This window comes from Brachyhypopomus gauderio, chromosome 1, assembly GCF_052324685.1.
Source record: "Brachyhypopomus gauderio isolate BG-103 chromosome 1, BGAUD_0.2, whole genome shotgun sequence".
Lineage (NCBI taxonomy): Eukaryota > Metazoa > Chordata > Actinopteri > Gymnotiformes > Hypopomidae > Brachyhypopomus > Brachyhypopomus gauderio.
In genome coordinates, this window is record NC_135211.1 from 46,726,044 (window position 1) to 46,750,955 (window position 24,912).

Here is a 24,912-nt window from a genome sequence, read left to right on the forward strand (position 1 = left end):
ACAAAAAACTCCCCCAGACCCCCTCCCTTCACTGCTGATTCAAGCCGAGTAATCAAATTAGTATGATGAATAAATATATATATTCAGAGCACCGTAATGTGATTTTCTGCATGTTTCTGTGTATGTAAACTCTAAGAGAATACTTCTGTTGCTGTTGTACGCCAGCACGCAATTAATTTGCGTCTGCAAGACCATGACTGAAAGGTAGCCGTAGAGCACAGACGTCATCCTTTACCCCACTGAGACACTTCGAATCCTCCTATAGATGGTCCTCTATAGCAGTGGTGGAGCCAAAGGGGGGGAAGGGGGGGAAGGGGGGGGCAATTACCACCCCCAACAGAGCCCTTACCACCCTTACTGCCCCCCCCCAACAGAGCCCTTACCACCCCTACTGCCCCCCCCCCCAACAGAGCCCTCACCACCCCTACTGCCCCCCCCCAACAGAGCCCTCACCACCCCCTTCCCCCAACAGAGCCCTTACCACCCCTACTGCCCACCCCCAACAGAGCCCTTACCACCCCTACTGCCCCCCCCCAACAGAGCCCTCACCACCCCTACTGCCCCCCCCAACAGAGCCCTCACCACCCCTACTGCCCCCCCCCCAACAGAGCCCTCACCACCCCTACTGCCCCCCCCCAACAGAGCCCTCACCACCCCTACTGCCCCCCCCAACAGAGCCCTCACCACCCCTACTGCCCACCCCCAACAGAGCCCTCACCACCCCTACTGCCCACCCCCAACAGAGCCCTCACCACCCCTACTGCCCCCCCCCAACAGAGCCCTTACCACCCCTACTGCCCACCCCCAACAGAGCCCTTACCACCCCTACTGCCCCCCCCCAACAGAGCCCTCACCACCCCTACTGCCCCCCCCCAACAGAGCCCTCACCACCCCTACTGCCCCCCCCCAACAGAGCCCTCACCACCCCTACTGCCCACCCCCAACAGAGCCCTCACCACCCCTACTGCCCACCCCCAACAGAGCCCTCACCACCCCTACTGCCCCCCCCCCCAACAGAGCCCTTACCACCCCTACTGCCCCCCCCCCCAACAGAGCCCTCACCACCCCTACTGCCCCCCCAACAGAGCCCTTACCACCCCTACTGCCCACCCCCAACAGAGCCCTTACCACCCCTACTGCCCACCCCCCAACAGAGCCCTCACCACCCCTACTGCCCCCCCCAACAGAGCCCTCACCACCCCTACTGCCCCCCCAACAGAGCCCTCACCACCCCTACTGCCCACCCCCAACAGAGCCCTTACCACCCCTACTGCCCACCCCCCAACAGAGCCCTCACCACCCTTACTGCCCCCCCCCAACAGAGCCCTTACCACCCCTACTGCCCCCCCCCCAACAGAGCCCTCACCACCCCTACTGCCCCCCCCCCCCCAACAGAGCCCTCACCACCCCCTTCCCCCAACAGAGCCCTTACCACCCCTACTGCCCACCCCCAACAGAGCCCTTACCACCCCTACTGCCCCCCCCCAACAGAGCCCTCACCACCCCTACTGCCCCCCCCCAACAGAGCCCTCACCACCCCTACTGCCCCCCCCCAACAGAGCCCTCACCACCCCTACTGCCCCCCCCAACAGAGCCCTCACCACCCCTACTGCCCACCCCCAACAGAGCCCTCACCACCCCTACTGCCCACCCCCAACAGAGCCCTCACCACCCCTACTGCCCCCCCCCCAACAGAGCCCTTACCACCCCTACTGCCCCCCCCCCAACAGAGCCCTCACCACCCCTACTGCCCCCCCAACAGAGCCCTTACCACCCCTACTGCCCACCCCCAACAGAGCCCTTACCACCCCTACTGCCCACCCCCCAACAGAGCCCTCACCACCCCTACTGCCCCCCCCCAACAGAGCCCTCACCACCCCTACTGCCCCCCCCAACAGAGCCCTCACCACCCCTACTGCCCCCCCAACAGAGCCCTCACCACCCCTACTGCCCACCCCCAACAGAGCCCTTACCACCCCTACTGCCCACCCCCCAACAGAGCCCTCACCACCCCTACTGCCCCCCCCCAACAGAGCCCTTACCACCCCTACTGCCCACCCCCCAACAGAGCCCTCACCACCCCTACTGCCCCCCCCAACAGAGCCCTCACCACCCCTACTGCCCCCCCAACAGAGCCCTCACCACCCCTACTGCCCACCCCCAACAGAGCCCTTACCACCCCTACTGCCCACCCCCCAACAGAGCCCTCACCACCCCTACTGCCCCCCCCAACAGAGCCCTCACCACCCCTACTGCCCCCCCCCAACAGAGCCCTCACCACCCCTACTGCCCCCCCCCCCAACAGAGCCCTCACCACCCCCTTCCCCCAACAGAGCCCTTACCACCCCTACTGCCCCCCCCAACAGAGCCCTTATCACCCCTACTGCCCACCCCCCAACAGAGCCCTCACCACCCCTACTGCCCCCCCCAACAGAGCCCTCACCACCCCTACTGCCCCCCCCAACAGAGCCCTCACCACCCCTACTGCCCCCCCCAACAGAGCCCTCACCACCCCTACTGCCCCCCCCCCCCAACAGAGCCCTTACCACCCCTACTGCCCCCCCCCCCAACAGAGCCCTTACCACCCCTACTGCCCCCCCCCAACAGAGCCCTTATCACCCCTACTGCCCCCCCACTGGAAATGGTCATTTTAAGAGAAATATTTGTTTCCTTTTGTTCATCATGTGTATATGGACCCCTCTGATAAAGCCTTGGTCACCCTTTGGCCACCCCTTGAAAAAAAGGTCTAGCTCCTCCACTGCTCTATAGATTATAGACTTAATACCGCATTCTCCTATTTCATTTTGTCTTTTACACACACACACAATTTCTTTCAATATATTAAAAGTGTATTGCCTAACGAATGACAACTCTCAGCTATAACACTGTGCTACATTGCGCCTGTAATCATGGCCCCATTCGCATGGCAATACATTTTCTAATTATAATGTACTGAGAAAAAGAAGAATAAAACGAGAAAAAGAAGAATAAAACGACTCTATTAGGAAATAACAGTGAATTAGAATTCGAAAGAACTGTATTGATTTGTACAGTGTCACGTGTGTATGTGTAAATGCACCATTAGAAAACCAATTAATACAATTATATGCTAATGAATCCGTTCTCAAGATCATACAGTGCAGTCTGCGACAGAACAAAGAACACATGAACATTTATCCCCAACACGGGCGTCCTGGGCCTTTTCATGGTGTCGAGATGTGTAAAACCAGGACTAACGAGACTTGAGTGTAATACTAGTTCTAGTATTTACAGGTGATCTGTGTGCACACTGCGTCTGGCCCATGGAAGTTAAAACGACGTGTCTGTTAAAACAGCTCCATTTGTGAAGGCCAGTCTTAATAACGACACACCCAGCTCGGAAATTGGAGATTTTTCTGCGGAATTAATTTTTTAACTATTAGCCGCTTGAGCCACTATTTACTACCAGCTTAAGGATGTATTTCATTGCTGGAATCCCAACATTAGAAACGGCAGCAAAACCACAGAAACACAGACGAACCCGAGCTGGCAGAATGTTGAAGAACTCGGGGACTCGTGGGGAGAAAACAGAACCGCCCAGAACACAGAGATCCGGTTCACGTAGCAGGGAAATGTCGTAGAAAAAAAAAACTGCACGGACCAATAATGCGATTACAAGAAACATTCATCATCAGCCTCGGTTACCAACCCAACAAGATGCGTTTAGCGAATTAACTCAAAACAAGAAACAAGGAACCGTTCAAGCGGACACTAATTCAGTCCTGGAGAATCATTATTAATAATCATAATTAGATTGAACCTTCTCTTGCACCCCGGACAAACTTCGTGCATGACTGATGAGGATGAGTGAGAGGAAGGTGGGCGCGCGCGCGGCCGCCACCATCAAAGCCCGCAGGACGGTGACGGGCACGCGCACAGCCTGCATTACAAATGACGTTCATGTGTTCATCCCACCAACTATTTCACACACTCACCTGCGCACTTTCCTTACTGTGGATGAAAACCAGCACTGCTCTGGTGCAGAACAAGCAACACCCGCGCGCTTAGCGTCCAAAGAGGGTTCAGGTGTGGTCACGTGACTGGACCAGCACCTGAGCACCTGCCTGAGTGTATTAACACGTGCGTGTTGCTTTAAGGTCTTAGTAATAGCGGGTTAATAGGCCTAATGCCAAAATATAGATACTGTTCATTTCGCACAGCCGGCGTGGCCTCGTGTTCCTCATGGCTTTTATTACAGATATCTTGCATTTTATTTTTTACTTCATTTCCAACAGTCCTCCAGTAATAAAACTACAACCTTGAATAACTCAGATATCACACAGCCTTGTCCAGGGAGGTTGAGTTCTCGAGCTTCTTTCTTTCTTCGATCCTATTGTAGTTTCCATAGAAATTAAAGTTTTTCTTATGGGAGCTTTGCCGCAGAGTGGAACCATTAACTATTTAACATTAACATTTTATTTTATAACCATTGCTAGGCAACAGACTAACAAAAACCTCGTGTCCTTGCGCCTTTAAGTCACAGTCATGATTTCCACAACTCCTTAATTAACATCATATCATTTGTCAATACTCCATGAAGTTGAATGCCAGATTATATATATATATATTTCCTGTCATTGAAATCTTATCATTTGGTCATGAGCACCCTCAGCACATTTACATTGACACCTTCATGACATTTTAACATGAGAACTGGGCTATATCTCTTCCGTAATACGTCGTGCCGCACCAGTGACTTTATTAAAGGGCAAATCTTACTACCCGTTACTCTGGAGTGCAGTGTCTTCACCACACCTAGAGAGCCGTGGAAAGGGCTTCTATCATAGGGTGCAGATGTTAGAGACGTTGTTTGCCATCAGACCAGGCAGGCAAATGCTTGGAGCCCCAGGCAAGCGGGAGGTGATGTGCAATGTTTGCAATGACAGTACGAGACTTGAATTCCCTAAAGGGCCCAGAACATTTCTGCCCAGGGTCCCAACAGTATAGAATAACCGCTGCTTGTGTTTATGGCAGTTCAGCTAAATGACTGTTCTTATCAGTACGTGCTAAAGATACAGAGATACTCTGGCCCAGCATCCTCCAGTAAAGAAACAGAAACTTTTAAGCGTAGTTAGCATAAACACTCATCCCGAGTCAGGAAGGAACATTATGCCTTCAGGAGTACAATAAACCGTAGAAGCTTTATTGGAAACATATGACACTTTAACACAGTGACAAACAAAGACAACCAAAAAAAAAAAAAAAAAAGTTTGAAATGAAAAAGTTAAAGGGGAAAAAAAATAAGAAAAATAACCCCACATTTTATTGCACTTAAGTTATAAGAAAATAAAAATTCTAAGTGAATCAAACGACAATCCCTTTAAGGTATTTTTTTTTCATCTGTCTGTTACACCAGGCAGTTTACATGGATTAAAAAAAAGAGAAAGAAAGAATGAAATAAAAACACCTCTAACGTCTGATTTCTCAAACCAGACCATAAATAAAAGAAAATAAAACAGACGCATGAACAAGGTTCTTTTTATTGTAATATACAGTGTTAAACCACTTTCACAGTTCAGCTTGAGTTGTGACTCGGAGAATGAGACGAAAGGTTTGGCTACGGACGCTGCTGTGTTGTGTTCCCCTACGGAGCTGTGAAACACTTCTCAAAAAACAAACAAACAAACAAACCAAACAAACAAACCAAACTAACAAAAAGAAAAATAAGAAAACATGAGTGTATCCCAACCAACACCAGCACCAGCGTTGAGTCCCGCCTCATATAGCTCGAGGTGGCGGGTTTAACACGGTTCTCCTGTTTGTACCTCCTCTCTGAGCTTCAGTGTTGCTCAAGTCAATGCATCTGTACGGACTCTTTCTGTTCCAGACGTGTGATTTATGCGGACAAATGATAAAATTCACTGAACTAATTAAAAATGACGAGGGATCTCACTTTTTTTGTCTTCTTTCTTTCTCCAAATCTTGTCAAACATTTCCCCACTGAATAGGGCGATGAGCGTTTGTCCTAAGGAATGTGTGAACAGTTTGCTCGAACACAAGCTGAACAATTTGCTCAAAGACACTCACTCTCACACACACACACACATACACACACACACTCGCATAATCACAATCACATCCTGTCAGAATAGATTCATAGTCATCCAAAGGTTCGTCTCCCACTCTCCAGCCTCGGAGAGGCACATTTGGCTCAAGTTTCAGTGGCAAAAAAAACCCAAACAAAAAAAAACCCAAACAAAAAAAAAAGAACGAGACGTTGGTTGTTTCCATATGTTTTGTGTTTTTTTGTATGCATGTCTGTCATTTTTGTTACATTTTTTTTTTTTTTTTTTTTTTTTTTTTTTTTTAGAATTTAGTCTGGGACTAAAACGTCACAGCCAGTGAAAAGTTCCACCTCATTATTGTGACTAGCAGCATGAATTTGTGTTTTGGCCACTGGGATGAACGGGACTGGGTGGGTTGGAGGACGGGTGGGTGGGCTGACAGGGTGTTGATCCCATGAGGCGTATGGGTTTAAAATAAAAGTTAAACAAACCCACCCATAAACAAATCTCCCATGAAGCACCAGTACTGAGGAGAGCAAACATGAGCAGCCTGGTTTGACACGTCAGGACAGCGGGGGCCATTTCTCTGGAAACAGAAGGTCCAGAAACGCCTTTCTGCATTAAAGAAGACAATTAACGAGGAGAAGGAGAAAAAAAAGAAGAAAGAAAACAAAACAAAGCCAACCAACCAGAACAAAACTTGTATGAAGAGTCCAGAAACAGCAGAAAGGTGATGTAGCTTAATACTGAGTCTCGCTGCTGGACACAGCAGCAACAAACAAGAACACGAACCCCACAACGTAAAAGCTGATCTTGTGTAAAAACAAAGAACGACACTTGGATTCACAGTTCCGTGTGCTGAACTCAGAAAGTAAATGTCAGGGGAAAAGATACCAACAACGGTGACGGTGACGACGACGACGACCCAGAAGAAAGCGGTGGTTGCAGGACCTGTGGACTGGGGTGCTTGAGGCATTGCTGATACAACTGGCGGCCCGGGTTTTTTTTTTGTTTTGTTTTCCTTTTTTGTTTGTTTTAATTTTTTTTAATTTAATTTTATCTTTTTTTAAAATCCTCACATTTAAACCACTCCTGCAGTATAAGCTCTCTCTCTATCCTTTAAACACTAACTCTGTATACAGCGTTCACCAGTCTGTCTGAGGACAATCAGGGTTCTCTCTCACGTCATGCATACAGTGTTGACTTGTTCGTTCAGAAACTGAAAAGGAAGGAGGGAAGGGGAGGAGGAGAAGAAAAGAACAGAAAAGCTGTCCATCTGGGTGTACACAGTTAGGCTTGAGTCACCAAGTCTCTGTGCAAGGCTGCATGAAGCGGGGTCTCCAGCAAAGAGTTCCAACCCCTTTCTTCTTGCTCCCAGCATCTTCCCGGGCTGTGTCCATCCTTCCCAGAATGCACTGCTGCAGAGCACAACCCACCCAACCCTCCCCACTCCCACCCCGCCCGTGTCCGAAGGGGAACCCAAACCATGGCGATGGTTGCCGTGAGACGACCCACAAACATGGCACAACGGGTAGAGGAGGAGATGTGATCGACCGAGTGAGCAAGCAATGGGTCCTGTGGCAGATCTCCGCGAGGAGGCCCGGTTCAGGATCAACGGGTCCTGTCGCAGAGCTCCGCGAGGAGGCCCGGTTCAGGTTGGAGAGCCCTTCCTCCATCTGCCAACCCCCCCTCCCCCCCACTCCCTACACCCTCCTCTCCACGGCGACGACTCCTCAGATCTCCTGAGGAGATCGCTTCACTTCATGTCCACGTCGAAGTCCAGGACGAGCAGCTTGGTCTCCTCGGTCCCGTTACGACTGCCCACGGCGCACACCAGCTTGGTGTTGGAGGCCCGTATGCGCCACACCACCCCCCCGCTGCCCCCGCTCTCCAGGGTCACCAGGTTACGGATGAAGTCGCCCGTACGCAGGTCCCACAGCTTCACCGTGCCATCGTCTGAACTGGTGATCACAAAGTTCTTATTGAACTGTAGACAGGTGACCGCACTCTGGTGTTTGTGTGGACCTGGGGGAGGAGGAGGAGGAGAGGGGGAGGAAGAGGAAGAGGAGAGGCACAAATGGGTTAGTGCTACTCATGCTTCATCGGGAGCCTACAACTAAGACGTGGAGAGAAAGAGTGAAAATAAAACACTCTCTATTGCTTTTAAATGACCTTGTGTGTGTGCATGAGAGAGAGAGAGAGAGAGAGAGAGAGAGAGAGAGAGAGAGAGAGAGAGAGAGAACATGTAACTATGGTTACAAGAAACACTAGCACATAGCTTTGGTTTTATGCTCTTGAGGTCTAGTCTTCACAAACATACTACACAAGAACCGGCTGATGAGACTGCGCAAGAAACAGCTACACATGTACACTACACATGTGCACTACACAAGAACACGAGACCCAGCTACACAAGAACACGAGACCCAGCTACACATGTACACTACACAACTACACGAGACCCAGCTACACATGTACACTACACAACTACACGAGACCCAGCTACACATGTACACTACACAAGAACACGAGACCCAGCTACACATGTACACTACACAAGAACACGAGACCCAGCTACACATGTACGCTACACAAGAACACGAGACCCAGCTACACATGTACACTACACAAGAACACGAGACCCAGCTACACATGTACACTACACAAGAACACGAGACCCAGCTACACATGTACACTACACAAGAACACGAGACCCAGCTACACATGTACGCTACACAAGAACACGAGACCCAGCTACACATGTACACTACACAAGAACACGAGACCCAGCTACACATGTACACTACACAAGAACACGAGACCCAGCTACACATGTACACTACACAAGAACACGAGACCCAGCTACACATGTATACTACACAGCTACTCTACACAAGAACACCAGAACCAGCTACACAAACTACACTACACAACTTCACGGTTGTGTAGTACAGTGTATTAAAAAACACAGTATGGTGCAAGCATAGTAGTGTAGTACAAGACGCAGCTATATTAACATACTACTACTATAGCTACACAAATAGATGACAGATACACAAATACACTACACAAGACAAGGCTATACAAACATACTAACACAGCAGCTTAAACCAGAGGGCCTGCCAACGAGAGAGAAATATACAAGCTTGTCACAGCATAGATCACTGTGGCAGTTAGGGTGTGGTCTGCCTGAAGGAATATTTTGCAGCAATGTGAACACGCATTGCCTAGATTCTCTATCTCCCTCTCTGTAGTGTGTGTGTGTGTGTGTGTGTGTGTGTGTGTGTGTATACATGCGTGTGCGTTCTGGAATTTCTTTGAAAACATTCATCTTATATATAATGTGATCCTCAATAAATTTCCTTTAAATACCCTAAGCTTCCTCTCAGACTACAAATACCAAAATGTATGCAAATATATGCAATTTCTATAAAAAATAAGTACAGAAATAAATATATAAATCACAGAAAGCCATTATGGAAATATTACCAAGTATTTAAGCCAATGCACCAAAACGGAATCACAGCTACTTGAGAGCAAAAAAGATTAAATTGAACATTTCCATTTCAAAGGCAAAAACCACTAATGATCCTTTAGTGAAGTGACTGGAGTCATAAGTGAAATGAAAGATGGCAGGCCCTTTAATCACTGATTTTAAACAACACGCTAACACACAAAGGCGGCTGACGTTTGGACACCACCCCCACACCACTCTTTCCTTTTGGGGTTTACGTGCAGCCCGTGTTCTGTCTACTGGTTGTTTACCACCCCATCACCCTCTCAGTGGAAGGGCATGGTGTGTGTGTGTGTATACTGCTGATGATGACTTGTAATACTTGTTCAGAAGAAACAATTAGCCCCTCCCCATTATCCCCTCCTGTCCCTCCCCTTCATCTCCTCAGCCCCTCCCCTTCATCTCCTCAGTCCCTCCCCTTCATCCCCTCAGTCCCTCCCCTTCATCCCCTCAGCCCCTCCCCTTCATCTCCTCAGCCCCTCCCCTTCATCTCCTCAGTCCCTCCCCTTCATCTCCTCAGTCCCTCCCCTTCATCCCCTCAGTCCCTCCCCTTCATCCCCTCAGTCCCTCCCCTTCATCCCCTCAGTCCCTCCTCTTCATCCCCATCAGTCCCTCCCCTTCATCCCCTCCTGTCCCTCCCCTTCATCCCCTCCTCTTCATCCCCTCAGCCCCTCCTCTTCATCCCCTCAGCCCCTCCCCTGTGTCTGCCCAGCCCCTCCCCCTCAGCCCCTCCCCTGTGCCTTGTTAGCAAGAGCTCTCTGTTCATAAGGGAGTGAGGAAGCCCCACATGTGAGTATGCACACACACACACACACACACACACACACACACACACACACACACACACACACACACACGTCTCATCACACAGAGAGGCAAGAACGATAGAGACACTTCTGTATGCCTCCATATAGTGATGCAAGCATATGTGCGCGCGCGCACACACACACACACACACACACACACACACACACACACACACACACACACACACACACACACACACACAATGATGAAAAATATGACTAAGCTTCATCACAGAGGGAGAGAGGGCAGGTTTTTGATGACGGTGAAACCACATCTTTCACTACATCCCAAATGGTGCTGAACACCGCAGCTGCACATAAACAAGCCAATTACCAGAAAGAGACTCTCAGTTCTGCAAAGCCAGCGGAAAGGAATAATAATAATAAAACCTTATGACGTATTCATCAAAATCTCTATTTGCACGCAATCCAAAAACCTTTCACCTGAACGTTAGCAAGCCCAGTCATCAGTCCTCATAAACTCAAGAACTCAAGCATCACACAGCTGACGAGAGACCCCACACTCCTCCCAGAAAGAAATGGGAGAGAGAGAGAGAGAGAGAGAGAGAGAGAGAGAGGGAGAGAGAGCGAGAGAGAGCGAGAATGAGAGCGAGAGGGAATGAGAGAGAGAGAGAGAGAGAGAGAGGGAATGAGAGAGAGAGGGAATGAGAGAGAGAGAGAGAGAGAGAGAGAGAGAGGGAATGAGAGAGAGAGGGAATGAGAGAGCGTCCTCTCCCCATTCTCACTTCTCCTAGTTAACCATGTATCTCACCTTGCAGTGTCTGCAGGCACTGGCCCGTCTTGATGTCCCAGATCTTGACGGTGGAGTCTGCGTTTCCTGAGACCAGGATGTTGTCCTTCAGCTCCATGCCGCTGGTGAGAGACTGGTGTCCCGTCAGGGTGTGGATGCAGTTCCCCGTCTCCACGTCCCACACGCGGATGGACGTGTCCAACGAGCCGCTAACCACGTGGATGCCGTCGAACTGGAGACACACGAACGCCACATTACACACGCGTCACAAACACATTACAAACACACGGCAGACAGGACACAAGACGAGCTCTCGGGCCACTTGGCCTGGCTGTAACCGACCCTGCTCACGGAGTGAATAAACATTATGCAGTCTTGTGTGCTGAACGCTGCTCCTCCTCTTTCTGCTCCTTGTCTTTCTCCTCTTTATCTGCCCTGGGTTTATCGCTCTTCATCCAGAGGTTACAGCTCTGACACCTGCTGGCGCCCCACCCTGCCGACGACTACCAGCCCCCCAACTACATCACCGTCTACCTCAGTGATCTGTCCCTGTAGATCCTGCCTGACCCGACACCCCCATGTAGGTTAACGAAGGAAGCAGGCCGTGGAGACCACGTTATCGTGACCGTTACGCAACGCAGACGATACGTATGCATTATTCATCCCTCGTGGGCTTTGTTGGCGTGCTAGGGACGGACCGGCTGTCCCGACGCACACGTGGGAGGATTCCAGCGCATTTGATTCGACTCGTTTCACAATGAGACTCGTTTGCCTAAACCCTTTGATCTCCTCACTCCCCTCCCACTGTTGTTGTATTAACCGCCGCTTGATTCGATCAAACTTTCTGATGTAATTGCACTAATGTAATGTACTGTAATTGCACAACAAACCCAAAGCACAGATGAGAAGAGCGGAACCATTATGGGCTGGAATCAGGAGCACGCACCTAACATGCATCCCAAAATATCTATATCGCGCTTTCGTACCGCAAGGCCGTCCACACCACAGAGGAAATATCAGGCGTTCAGACAGGCGGGCCGAAATCCTCGTTCCACACGAGCGAGCCCTGTGAACCGGAGGCCCGCGGACCTGCGTTGGGAACACGGGTCCATCTGCCGCACCGATACTGCCCGGAATAGAAACACGAAAGGACGCCGAACACCCGCGGAGCCCCAACCCCTCCACCCAGCACGGCAAACACCAGCGCTCCCAGCACAGGCCGATCTGTCATAATCTGCACGGGCGCCGAGGGGCCCGCTGGGCCAGGGAGGAACCGCCCTCAGGAAAACTGCACGGTCATCGCGAGAAGGGAGCCGCTTCTCAGAGGAGCAGAGGGCAGCCAGGACCAACACTGAGATCTCAACACGCTGCACACGCACCGGCCAGAAGCCTCTCCCAGGCACGGGGTCCCCCTGCATTGCAGATATGTGCGTGTGTGTGTGTGTTTTCACTCTTAGCACACCACACTAACACACAGAGTAATTAGAGAGCCCTTTTTGAGTGAGTTGCAGAGTACGATATGTAGTAGTATATAGGTACAGTAGTATACTATAAATATGTATAGTAGCATTCTATACTAAGGTATAGTAGTATGTAGGCACAGAAGTATACTGTACATATGCATGTAGTTATCACAGTATTCTCTATTATACTAAGGTATAGTAGTATGTGGACTCGGGAGCTAGTACAGTGGAGTAGGAGACGGAGTATGTTCTTCCTTCTGAACATTTGAGCGCACACTCAACAACCTTAGAGTCCTCAAACACAGACCTGAAGAGCCATTAGCACAAAGGCATTACATGAGACTCCCTTAAGAGGCTAGAGAAACCCCATTAGACATACTGTGTTTGGGTCAGGGGTGTGTGACTGTCTATACGCCTGAGTCTGGAGAGAAAAACAGAAAACGTGTGATGTGGACAAGAAGTGTGTGTGTGTGTGTGTGTGTGTGTGTGTGTGTGTGTGTGTGTGTGTGTGTGTGTGTGTGTGTACCTGTAGTGAGCAGAATCTGTTGGTGTGTGGGTGTGTCTGTACCTGTCGTGAGTAGACTCTATTGGTGGGTGGGTGGGTGGGTGTGGGTGTGTGTGTGTGTACCTGTAGTGAGTAGACTCTATTGGGGGGGGGGGGGGGTGCATGTAATGAGTAGACTCTGTGTCTGTGTGTGTGTGTGTACCTGTAGTGAGTAGACTCTATTGGGGGGGGGGGGGGGGACTCTATTGGTGTGTGTGTGTGTGTGTGTGTGTGTACCTATAGTGAGTAGACTCTATTGGTGTGTGTGTGTGTACCTGTAGTGAGTAGACTCTATTGGTGTGTGTGTGTGTGTGTGTGTGTGTACCTGTAGTGAGTAGACTCTATTGATGTGTGTGTGTACCTGTAGTGAGTAGACTCTATTGGTGTGTGTGTGTGTGTGTGTGTGTCACAAGAACAGGCCAAAGGAAACCACCAGTGTGTGTGTGTGTGTGTGTGTGTGTGTGTGTGTGTGTGTGTGTGTGTGTGTGTGTGTGTACCTATAGTGAGTAGACTCTATTGGTGTGTGTGTGTACCTGTAGTGAGTAGACTCTATTGGTGTGTGTGTGTGTGTGTGTGTGTCACAAGAACAGGCCAAAGGAAACCACCAGTGTGTGTGTGTGTGTGTGTGTGTGTGTGTGTGTGTGTGTGTGTGTGTGTGTGTGTGTGTGTGTGTGTGTGTGTGTGTGTGTGTGTGTGTGTGTGTACCTGTAGTGAGTAGACTCTATTGGGGTGTGTGTGTACCTGTAGTGAGTGGACTCTATTGGGGTGTGTGTGTGTGTGTGTGTGTGTGTACCTGTAGTGAGTGGACTCTATTGGGGTGTGTGTGTGTGTGTGTACCTGTAGTCAGTAGACTCTATTGGTGTGTGTGTGTGTGTGTGTGTGTGTGTGTGTGTGTGTGTGTGTGTGTGTACCTGTAGTGAGTAGACTCTATTGGGGTGTGTGTGTGTACCTATAGTGAGTAGACTCTATTGGTGTGTGTGTGTGTGTGTGTGTGTGTGTGTGTGTGTGTGTGTGTGTGTACCTGTAGTGAGTAGACTCTATTGGTGGGTGTGTGTGTGTGTGTGTGTGTGTACCTGTAGTGAGTAGACTCTATTGGTGTGTGTGTGTACCTGTAGTGAGTAGACTCTAATGGTGTGTGTGTGTGTGTACCTGTAGTGAGTAGACTCTATTGGTGTGTGTGTGTGTGTACCTGTAGTGAGTAGACTCTATTGGTGTGTGTGTGTGTGTGTGTGTGTGTGTGTGTGTACCTGTAGTGAGTAGACTCTATTGGTGTGTGTGTGTGTGTACCTGTAGTGAGTAGACTCTATTGGTGTGTGTGTGTGTGTGTGTGTGTGTGTGTGTGTGTACCTGTAGTGAGTAGACTCTATTGGTGTGTGTGTGTGTGTGTGTGTGTGTGTGTACCTGTAGTGAGTAGACTCTATTGGTGTGGCCCTGCAGCGTGTGCAGACAGGTCTCAGATTCGGGGTCCCACACTTTGACCATGAAGTCGTAGGCGCCGCTCACCACCCTGCGTCCGTCGTACTGCACACACCGCACCGCTGCCACGTGACCCATCAGCACGTGCAGGCACTGTCCCGTCTCGATGTCCCACACTCGCAGCGTGGCGTCACGTGAGCCGCTCACCACCCTGGAGAGGAGGCACACACACATGCACGTTGGTGCTTTGAACTCTGTGTTCATGTGGAAGCGAAAAGCTGTTCACAGGAAACGCTACGAGCAAGTTGACTTGAGGTGTTCAGATGGCGTTTCCTAAGAGACTAGTGTGTTTTCCAGTGACTGAACATTTACAGCACATACAGCCTGCATATTTAATGGGAGTTTGAGGTGAGGGTCAGTGTTAGGACTCTGGCACCACGTCCCTCCCACACACACCCACACACACACACACACACACACACACACACACACACACACACACACACACACACACAAAAAGGAAGCGCTCAGACTGCAATACGTCAGGCAGATGTATATTCCACTTCAAACTCAACATAATTGGATTTGATCATACACAGTCCCTTAAAGGTTAAACCGATCTTTCCCCCCTGGTGTGACAGGAATCTCTTCCAGGGCATCATTTGCTTGCGGCGTTTATATGAAATGAAGGCTGCTGGCTGGGGCTTCACTGACCCTGGATCAGTGTGAACCCCAACGCTGCTCTCACACGGCCACACAAACACTTTGGGGCCAAAATGGCTACTAGAGAGACAGATAACAGGAGGGAGTGCTCAGAGCATCTGTGCAGTGAGTCAGGGCTCAGGTCATTGAGCAGAGATCCATCAACCACAACTGTCACCAGCCCCCACCCCCATTACAGCCCCCAGCACACTCACACCCTCCCACCACACATCCCTCACACAACAGGGGTTCCTCCATCATCTCTGGACCATCACGTCGGGGTGCGCATATACATCGCTACCTTTACGTTTAAATGTTAGACATTCATCATCATTATTATTCCATAATAATACTAAATTAACGTAAATAACGTTTGTGTTAGAAATAGTTTAGATGCGCATGTGCACACGCACGCACGCACATAAGCGCAATCCCACTTTTTATACCAGGTGAGTAACTGCAATGTACTATATTAAGAGATGTACAGATATGCAGAATTTTAGTGAACACAAGGTTTTCTTGCTATATAAATATAGCAATATATGTGAATAGATATAGCATATTCACGCGCGCGCACACACACACCCTCTGCAGGTGCAATGATCTGACCAATAGAACAACCTGAAGGTGCTGACGTAGGTCTAGATTACTGTGCGTGGGCCACTCCACCCAAACAGCAGCGTCACACGCCTACAACGTGCACAAAGCGTCCGTGAACACATGCAGGCGACGGGGGGCCCAGGATGATGAGATGAGGGAACGCCTCTGATTGATGGGGCCATGGTCGCCATGGAAGCAGAAGAGGCGTCACGACGGAACGAACCACTGGCAGATATCAAGAGGGGGGTGACGTGGGAGAACCGAAGCCCAGAACACAGAGGCACTAATCACAGCAGAAGATCAACCACTGAGCGCTAGGTCTACTGAAACATCTGGAGGAAGAAATGAGACAAGGACTGAGAGGAGAGAGAGAGAGATTGTGTGATGTTAACAGCAAGGTCGGCCCAGTAGTGACGGGGACGCCTGAGGCTCTGACCAACGGACCCATGAACGACATCGATCAGTGCAGAAAAGCAGAATCCAAGGAGCCAATAATACAGCCCCTCAATCTCCCAGAGCCCTGGTATAAGAGTCAGGCATGAGGTGAAAGAACACAGGGCCCCAACCTGAAGGGCGAGACCACACAAACCACTAAACTCAATCCTGGACTGGGTATACTACTAGATTTCGTTTTTTGGGTCTCTATAGCACAAGACGACGTCTTATCAGAGTGTATATAGTTGTAATTGGATAAGTAGAGTGTTTATAGTACTAAGTTGAGTGCATAAGGTGTATACAGTACTAGTTGCTGAGTTATGCATATATGCTAGTGTCAGGACAGGAAATGCACCCGTGCAATATTTAATGTTGACAAATGTGTTGTTTAGGCCCGTTGTTTTTCTGCTGTGCTAGCGTACCTCTTCTCGTGGAGGTGCATACAGCGCACGGTGGAGGTGTGACCGTACAGCGTATGGATACAGTCGCCCGTCTCCGCGTTCCACACCTTTAGCGTCCGGTCCGTGGAGCCACTGATGATGATGTTGTCCCTCATCTGAGACGACCAAACGCCGCCGGTGTGGCCAACCAGCGTCCGCAAACACTACCAAGAGAAGGGGGAGAGAGTGTTTAATTAAACACCTTCACTGTTTTAAACTCAAACACTACCAAGAGAAGGGAGAGTGTTAAACACCTTCACTGTTTTAAACTCAAACACTACCAAGAGAAGGGGGAGAGTGTTAAATTAAACACCTTCACTGTTTTAAACTCAAACACTACCAAGAGAAGGGAGAGAGTGTTAAATTAAACACCTTCACTGTTTTAAACTCAAACACTACCAAGAGTAGGGAGAGTGTTTAATTAAACACCTTCACTGTTTTAAACTCAAACACTACCAAGAGAAGGGAGAGAAAGTGTTTAATTAAACACCTTCACTGTTTTAAACTCAAACACTACCAAGAGAAGAGAGAAAGTGTTTAATTAAACACCTTCACTGTTTTAAACTCAAACACTACCAAGAGAAGGGAGAGAGTTAAACACCTTCACTGTTTTAAACTCAAACACTACCAAGAGAAGGGAGAGTGTTAAACACCTTCACTGTTTTAAACTCAAACACTACCAAGAGAAGGGAGAGAGAACGTGTTAAATTAAACACCTTCACTGTTTTAAACTCAAACACTACCAAGAGAAGGGAGAGTGTTAAACACCTTCACTGTTTTAAACTCAAACACTACCAAGAGTAGGGAGAGTGTTAAACACCTTCACTGTTTTAAACTCAAACACTACCAAGAGTAGGGAGAGTGTTTAATTAAACACCTTCACTGTTTTAAACTCAAACACTACCAAGAGAAGAGAGAAAGTGTTTAATTAAACACCTTCACTGTTTTAAACTCAAACACTACCAAGAGAAGAGAGAAAGTGTTTAATTAAACACCTTCACTGTTTTAAACTCAAACACTACCAAGAGAAGAGAGAAAGTGTTTAATTAAACACCTTCACTGTTTTAAACTCAAACACTACCAAGAGAAGGGAGAGAGAACGTGTTAAATTAAACACCTTCACTGTTTTAAACTCAAACACTACCAAGAGAAGGGAGAGTGTTAAACACCTTCACTGTTTTAAACTCAAACACTACCAAGAGAAGGGAGAGTGTTAAACACCTTCACTGTTTTAAACTCAAAAGTAATTATTTAGCAGACAAGCAATGCCACGAATATGCTCCCCGTAAATTGCGGAGGTTATTTAATTTTCTCATGCTCCAGAACACAGTTAAATTCATCACTCTGACAGTCGGTCACAAAGAACAAACAGTAATGACTCCTGCTTGTAGAGCAGAAATCAAACGGCTAAGACTCTTGGTGCAGGGAGGCCCAGCTGGAACTAATGGCCCAGGAAACACATTCTCCTTCCTTTAACATGACGGATTAGATATTGATTGCAGTAATAACAGAAATCTCAGACTCATCCCCAAGTCCACGGATAATAACCACCCACCCCCCCGTTTAATTAAAACGTCCAAATTCATTTTGAATTTTCCAGCCAAAAGGTGAACAGGGGCGGCAGGCTTGTGGTCATCGGCAAGATACAATCCCAGCATTCCATGGTGCAGGTGTCAAAGGTTATAACCTCTGGATGAGGAGCAATAAAACCAGGGGAGAGAAAACGAGGAGCAGAACTGCTCCTTTCTGGGCCTCCGTCAGCCCAGAAAGGAGCAGATTGTTCAGTCATCTTCACTCACTCCATCCCACAATCAGCACATCACTGATCAATGGAGACACCCACCAACCCTCTCATCTCAGCACAGCCCAGTTCTATTAAGCCTCGTTTTGATCCATCGCCACATGGAGGGCTTAACTCCACAGGAGAGAGATACTAATTAGCAAGACAATGAAATTAGCGATAGCTGCCTAGCAGTACTGCACCGGCCAAGGGGTCAAATATAACCTGAAAAAGGAGGAGGGAAGAGCCAAAGACAGAAAGAGGAGAGATGAAGGAGAGAGAGACAGACATCTTTTCCATTGCCAAGTGGTAATTATCAAGAATGAGTGAAAAAGTAGATCAAAGGGTCTTGAGCTTAAAACTCTTCAGTAGCCAAGCATGCATCACCTATGACATGACAGGGATATAAGCAGGGAGGGGAATAAAGGGCAGGGGGTGTGTCCTTCATGAATATTAATGAGCTTCTAACTTAATTATGTATGTGTCGGTCCACAAGTATTTGTTATAGAGGTGATGAATTTTTTTTGAAGCAATGTCAGGAGTTTTAAGTGAACACTAACATGTCTGGAAAGGCTTGTGCCTGACCGAAAGACCCGTAGAGACCCTGTCCAGGAGACGGGCTCAGGCAGCTAAAACACACCCAGATGGGAAGTGTCTGGGACAGCGTCCCCCCCGGCGAATCCTGTGTTCCTTTCTTTTTCTCTTTTCCGTGCTCTCCTCGTGTTGGAACAGTGATCTGCTCCCAAGGACAAACGGGACACGAAGTCCCGCACAGGCAGGACTACGGGACTGATTAGCGCAGCCGCTCCCTCATTACGGTCGCCCGTCCAGAACATCGGCACAGCAGTCGGACGGTCAGAAAAACTGCCTGTCTAATGTGTCAGTGTGTCTGCATGTCCCCAGAGCTCACAGTACACAGCTAAATGGCCCACAGTGTCCGCTAAATGGACTGGATTGGGATACCACAGATTAGACACTTGGCCCTGTGTTTAGTCAGATTCTGCCTTCGAGCAGTTCAGCTACTGACACATTAGAGCAGCTGTTCTCAGTTCCCCACACACACACACACACACACAATTATATTATGTTATTTTACCCCTATTGTACACATCCCTGTGATTCTAGGTTAAGCCCTAGGGGAAATGCATTCTGGAAAGCAAGCTGATGTACAATATGAGATACATAAACAAAGCAAGCGTTTATTACTGAAGCATCTCACCGATGTTCTGAGCATGTAAGATCATTGGCTGATGCTCAAGGGTAAAAGCCAAGCATGGAAAATTACACTGTTTTAAGCATGTGGTGAGTTTACTCTGAAACGTGAGCTTCAATAACCAACGTGGGTAATCAGGATTCAGATATTACTGTATTCAGTAATACAGCACTGACATTCAAGCACTGCAGTGTACAGTCGTGACGGAGCAGTCACACCGTCCTTAGGCAGGCTCTGCAGGAACAGACCATTATGACATCATAGCACGGAACCTGCACAGCCTTATGGTTAATGTAGTGTTTAAGAAGGCACCAGTGTTGAACATTAATGATCTGAAAAAAAAACTGGCGTGGTTAAGAGTGGAACTAAAGGCACAAAGAAATCACCTTCAAAAGCAACCCAGATATCTGTGAGGGAGTGAAGCAAACCGTTGGGTTCAGTGAACGATGCTCCACTACACTGATATGGCCTCACATTTGAACTCCCACTGAATATAATCATTGAGTGACCATGAGTAGCTGACAACAGATTAACAGAATGCAGCAATGTGTGCGTGTGTGTGTGTGTTGGTATGATTACAGTTCTGGCCATTGGAACAAGCGGTAGGCGGAAGATTGCAGGGAGTGGGTGTATTTGTTTGTGTGTGTGTGTGTGTGTGTGTGTGTGCGCGCGCACACTGCAGTCTGCATGTAAAGAACTTGGTGGCCGGCCAAAGGTGCAGTCTGAGTCATGGACGGAGAGGATGAGGATGAGAGGGGGATTAAAACGATGGTCAGAGATGAAACACAACGGAAGAATGAATGGCAAAGTAAAAGAGAGAGAGAGCAACATGGATTGAGATGGGGAAAGAGAAAGGCAGGAGAGATGCAGAGGGAAAGAGAGAACAGAGGGAGAGATGGAGATATGGAGACAAGGGGCTGGAGTAGAGAGAGATGGTAACCAGGAAGGCAAAAGTCAGGGCTGCTTTCAGAGCAAGTTTCTAAAGCACTGGCGCATGACCATGGGAGTGCAGAGTGCATATATCACACACACACACACACACACACACACACACACACACACACACACACACACACACACACACACACACACACACACACACACACACACACACACACACACACATGCACACACACACACACACACACACGCGCGCACGCACATACACCGGTATGTACGTACACACACACTTGTATGCACACGCACACACACGTGCGTGCACGCGCGCGCACACACACACACACACACACACACACACACACACACACACACACACACACACACACACACACACACACAAACTCATACTTGCAAACATGCACATAGTTTCTCTTTGACCTCCACATTCCTGTGTGTTGTTAGATGGTGAGAAGGATAGTCTGGTTTGTTACGGGTAAACATTGATCTCAGAGTGACCTCCAGCCAAAGGAGGTCTCTCATACACACACCCACCCACACCCACACACACACACACACACAGGCTATAGGTTACAAAGCTCTTCAAAGCTTACTCCAATGGCACCAAACATGCCTAGTACCCTGTTTACACCTGGTATTAACGTGGCTCCTGGGGCCAGATTACAAGCAGGCAGCGTAAAAGGGGAAATGAAGAGTAGCATCGTTTGCCTCATTTCACTCTCAGCTGAAGGAGTGAGGTGCTCTCATTACTGCCCTAACAAATGGGCCTGCTGCTCCTACACCTCCTGGTGGTGGTTGAAGCGAGGCCCAATCTCCCTCTCTCCGCTCCTCTGGCTCTGGGCTGAAGCGAAGAGAGGTGGACAGAGACTGGTGTGCAGAAGAGAGGCAGAGAGAACAGGTGAGAAACACAAGCAGGCAGTAGACGTCTAAATTCCGACGTTCAACGTTCAAAGGGAGTTCTGGTTGAAGCACAGCTCCCCGTCTCTCACGACGCATCAGGGGAGCAGCGCTCGTACAGAACACTCGCAACATTCCGCCCCACCACAGAACACTCGCAACATTCCGGCCCGCAACAGAACACTCGCAACATTCCGGCCCGCCACAGAACACTCGCAACATTCCGGCCCGCCACAGAACACTCGCAACATTCCGCCTCACCACAGAACACTCGCAACATTCCGCCTCGCCACAGAACACTCGCAACATTCCGCCTCGCCACAGAACACTCGCAACATTCCGGCCCGCCACAGAACACTCGCAACATTCCGGCCCGCCACAGAACACTCGCAACATTCCGCCTCACCACAGAACACTCGCAACATTCCGCCTCGCCACAGAACACTCGCAACATTCCGCCCCACCACAGAACACTCGCAACATTCCGGCCCGCAACAGAACACTCGCAACATTCCGCCCCGCCACAGAACACTCGCAACATTTCACCTCGCCACAGAACACTCGCAACATTCCACCTCGCCACAGAACACTCGCAACATTCCGCCCCACCACAGAACACTCGCAACATTCCGGCCCGCAACAGAACACTCGCAACATTCCGGCCCGCCACAGAACACTCGCAACATTCCGGCCCGCCACAGAACACTCGCAACATTCCGCCTCACCACAGAACACTCGCAACATTCCGCCTCGCCACAGAACACTCGCAACATTCCGCCTCGCCACAGAACACTCGCAACATTCCGCCCCACCACAGAACACTCGCAACATTCCGCCTCGCCACAGAACACTCGCAACATTCCGCCCCACCACAGAACACTCGCAACATTCCGGCCCGCAACAGAACACTCGCAACATTCCGCCCCGCCACAGAACACTCGCAACATTTCACCTCGCCACAGAACACTCGCAACATTCCACCCCACCACAGAACACTCGCAACATTCCGCCTCGCCACAGAACACTCGCAACATTCCGCCCCACCACAGAACACTCGCAACATTCCGCCTCGCCACAGAACACTCGCAACATTCCGGCCCGCAACAGAACACTCGCAACATTCCGCCCCGCCACAGAACACTCGCAACATTTCACCTCGCCACAGAACACTCGCAACATTCCACCCCACCACAGAACACTCGCAACATTCCACCTCGCCACAGAACACTCGCAACATTCCGGCCCGCAACAGAACACTCGCAACATTCCGCCCCACCACAGAACACTCGCAACATTCCGGCCCGCAACAGAACACTCGCAACATTCCGCCTCGCCACAGAACACTTGCAACATTCCACCTCGCCACAGAACACTCGCAACATTCCGCCTCGCCACAGAACACTTGCAACATTCCACCTCGCCACAGAACACTCGCAACATTCCACCTCGCCACAGAACACTCGCAACATTCCGCCTCGCCACAGAACACTCGCAACATTCCGCCTCGCCACAGAACCACAAACTTCCTCAATTTGCGTCCGCGTCACGAACACAGAGCGTTCGCACAGCTTCCGAAACAGCGTACCGATCCTGAACAAAATGACCAGCCTTTCGCGACACACGCGTCAGCAGCGGAGACGTAAGGGGCGTCCGTCCAGGAGCGACGCGTCCGACCGGCGCTCCAAGCCCCGCCCACTTCCCCATTCCTTTACAGCTATGCGGCCGCAGCCGGTGTCACGCCATCATGGGTTTGTGAAGCCTCGCTCAAAAGACTCCACCGAGGCCAGGGGAGGAACGCCCCGCACGGGCCCGCCACAGGAACCACACACACGGACACAAGAGTGAGAGTGTGAGGATTATGACAGCCCATTAAAAATGCACTTGTGTCCTTCCACAGTCAAACACCGGGAATGAACCTAACAAAAAAATAAAACCTAACTGAAGATTAATGGTGTGACTCACTCATCGTCGGGTGTCTCTCTATATAGAGAAGGACAGGTCTGATTTATACCCATGGCTGTATTACTCTCCTCAAACTCCTCTGGATCAGAACCATGACGGTGCAGTTCAGTGTCCTCCCTCCTCAAACACCCCCCACAGAACTCACTGGTTAATTATCCAACTCTATAGTACAGTGTCATGGCCCTGCAGGACTCACTGGTTAATTGTCCAACTCTATAGTACAGTGTCATGGCCCTGCAGGACTCACTGGTTAATTGTCCAACTCTATAGTACAGTGTCATGGCCCTGCAGGACTCACTGGTTAATTGTCCAACTCTATAGTACAGTGTCATGGTCCTGCAGGACTCACTGGTTAATTGTCCAACTCTATAGTACAGTGTCATGGCCCTGCAGGACTCACTGGTTAATTGTCCAACTCTATAGTACAGTTTCATGGCCCTGCAGGACTCACTGGTTAATTATCCAACTCTATAGTACAGTGTCATGGTCCTGCAGGACTCACTGGTTAATTATCCAACTCTATAGTACAGTGTCATGGCCCTGCAGGACTCACTGGTTAATTATCCAACTCTATAGTACAGTGTCATGGCCCTGCAGGACTCACTGGTTAATTGTCCAACTCTATAGTACAGTGTCATGGTCCTGCAGGACTCACTGGTTAATTATCCAACTCTATAGTACAGTGTCATGGCCCTGCAGGACTCACTGGTTAATTATCCAACTCTATAGTACAGTGTCATGGCCCTGCAGGACTCACTGGTTAATTATCCAACTCTATAGTACAGTGTCATGGCCCTGCAGGACTCACTGGTTAATTATCCAACTCTATAGTACAGTGTCATGGCCCTGCAGGACTCACTGGTTAATTATCCAACTCTATAGTACAGTGTCATGGCCCTGCAGGACTGGCATGAGAGATCAGGCCTGATTTTAAAAGTTCAACGAGCAGCTCAGAATTCCAGCAGGAACTTCCAACTTCTCCCTGTGGTCTGACCAGCAGCTCCTGTGGAGGAGAGAAGCTTTGCGGGAAATTCCAGCCAAGCCAAAAAGTGAGAGCGGGCCAATTTCCTCTCATAATCTATGATCTCGAGTCAATTTATTACTGAAGCACTCCAAAGAAATGAGGATCTACAGTGAAGTGTGCTTAATGAGGTCTGTGCACTTATGTGGAAAAGGAATTTCAACTATTCTCACAGTGACATTCTTCAACTAGCTTATCTACAAACACTCCCTCCTCAAATCAAACTGGGATTGGTGGGGGGGGGGGGGTGTAGAGAGAGGGAGAGAGAGAGGGATATAGAGGGAAAGAGGTTTAAAAGGGAGAGAGAGAGAAAGAAAACGAATAAGTGTGAGAGAGAGAAAGAAGTCCTTGAGAAGCTGAAGGGCAATGAAAAAGGTAAAACAAGAAAAAAAATGCACATGTGCGC

General features: G+C 49.4%; 1 protein-coding gene across 1 annotated transcript in view; it reads right to left on the reverse strand.

Moving 5' to 3' along the window:
• Nucleotides 1–7,507: 7,507 nt before the first annotated feature.
• The window catches only part of fbxw7 (F-box and WD repeat domain containing 7), a 136,123-nt gene continuing 118,718 nt past the window's right edge, over nucleotides 7,508–24,912 (reverse strand). The window contains 4 exon segments of the mRNA XM_076996920.1: nucleotides 7,508–8,069; nucleotides 11,137–11,347; nucleotides 14,524–14,749; nucleotides 16,698–16,879. Coding sequence (XP_076853035.1) covers nucleotides 7,801–8,069; nucleotides 11,137–11,347; nucleotides 14,524–14,749; nucleotides 16,698–16,879 — 888 coding nt within the window. The 3' untranslated portion in view covers nucleotides 7,508–7,800.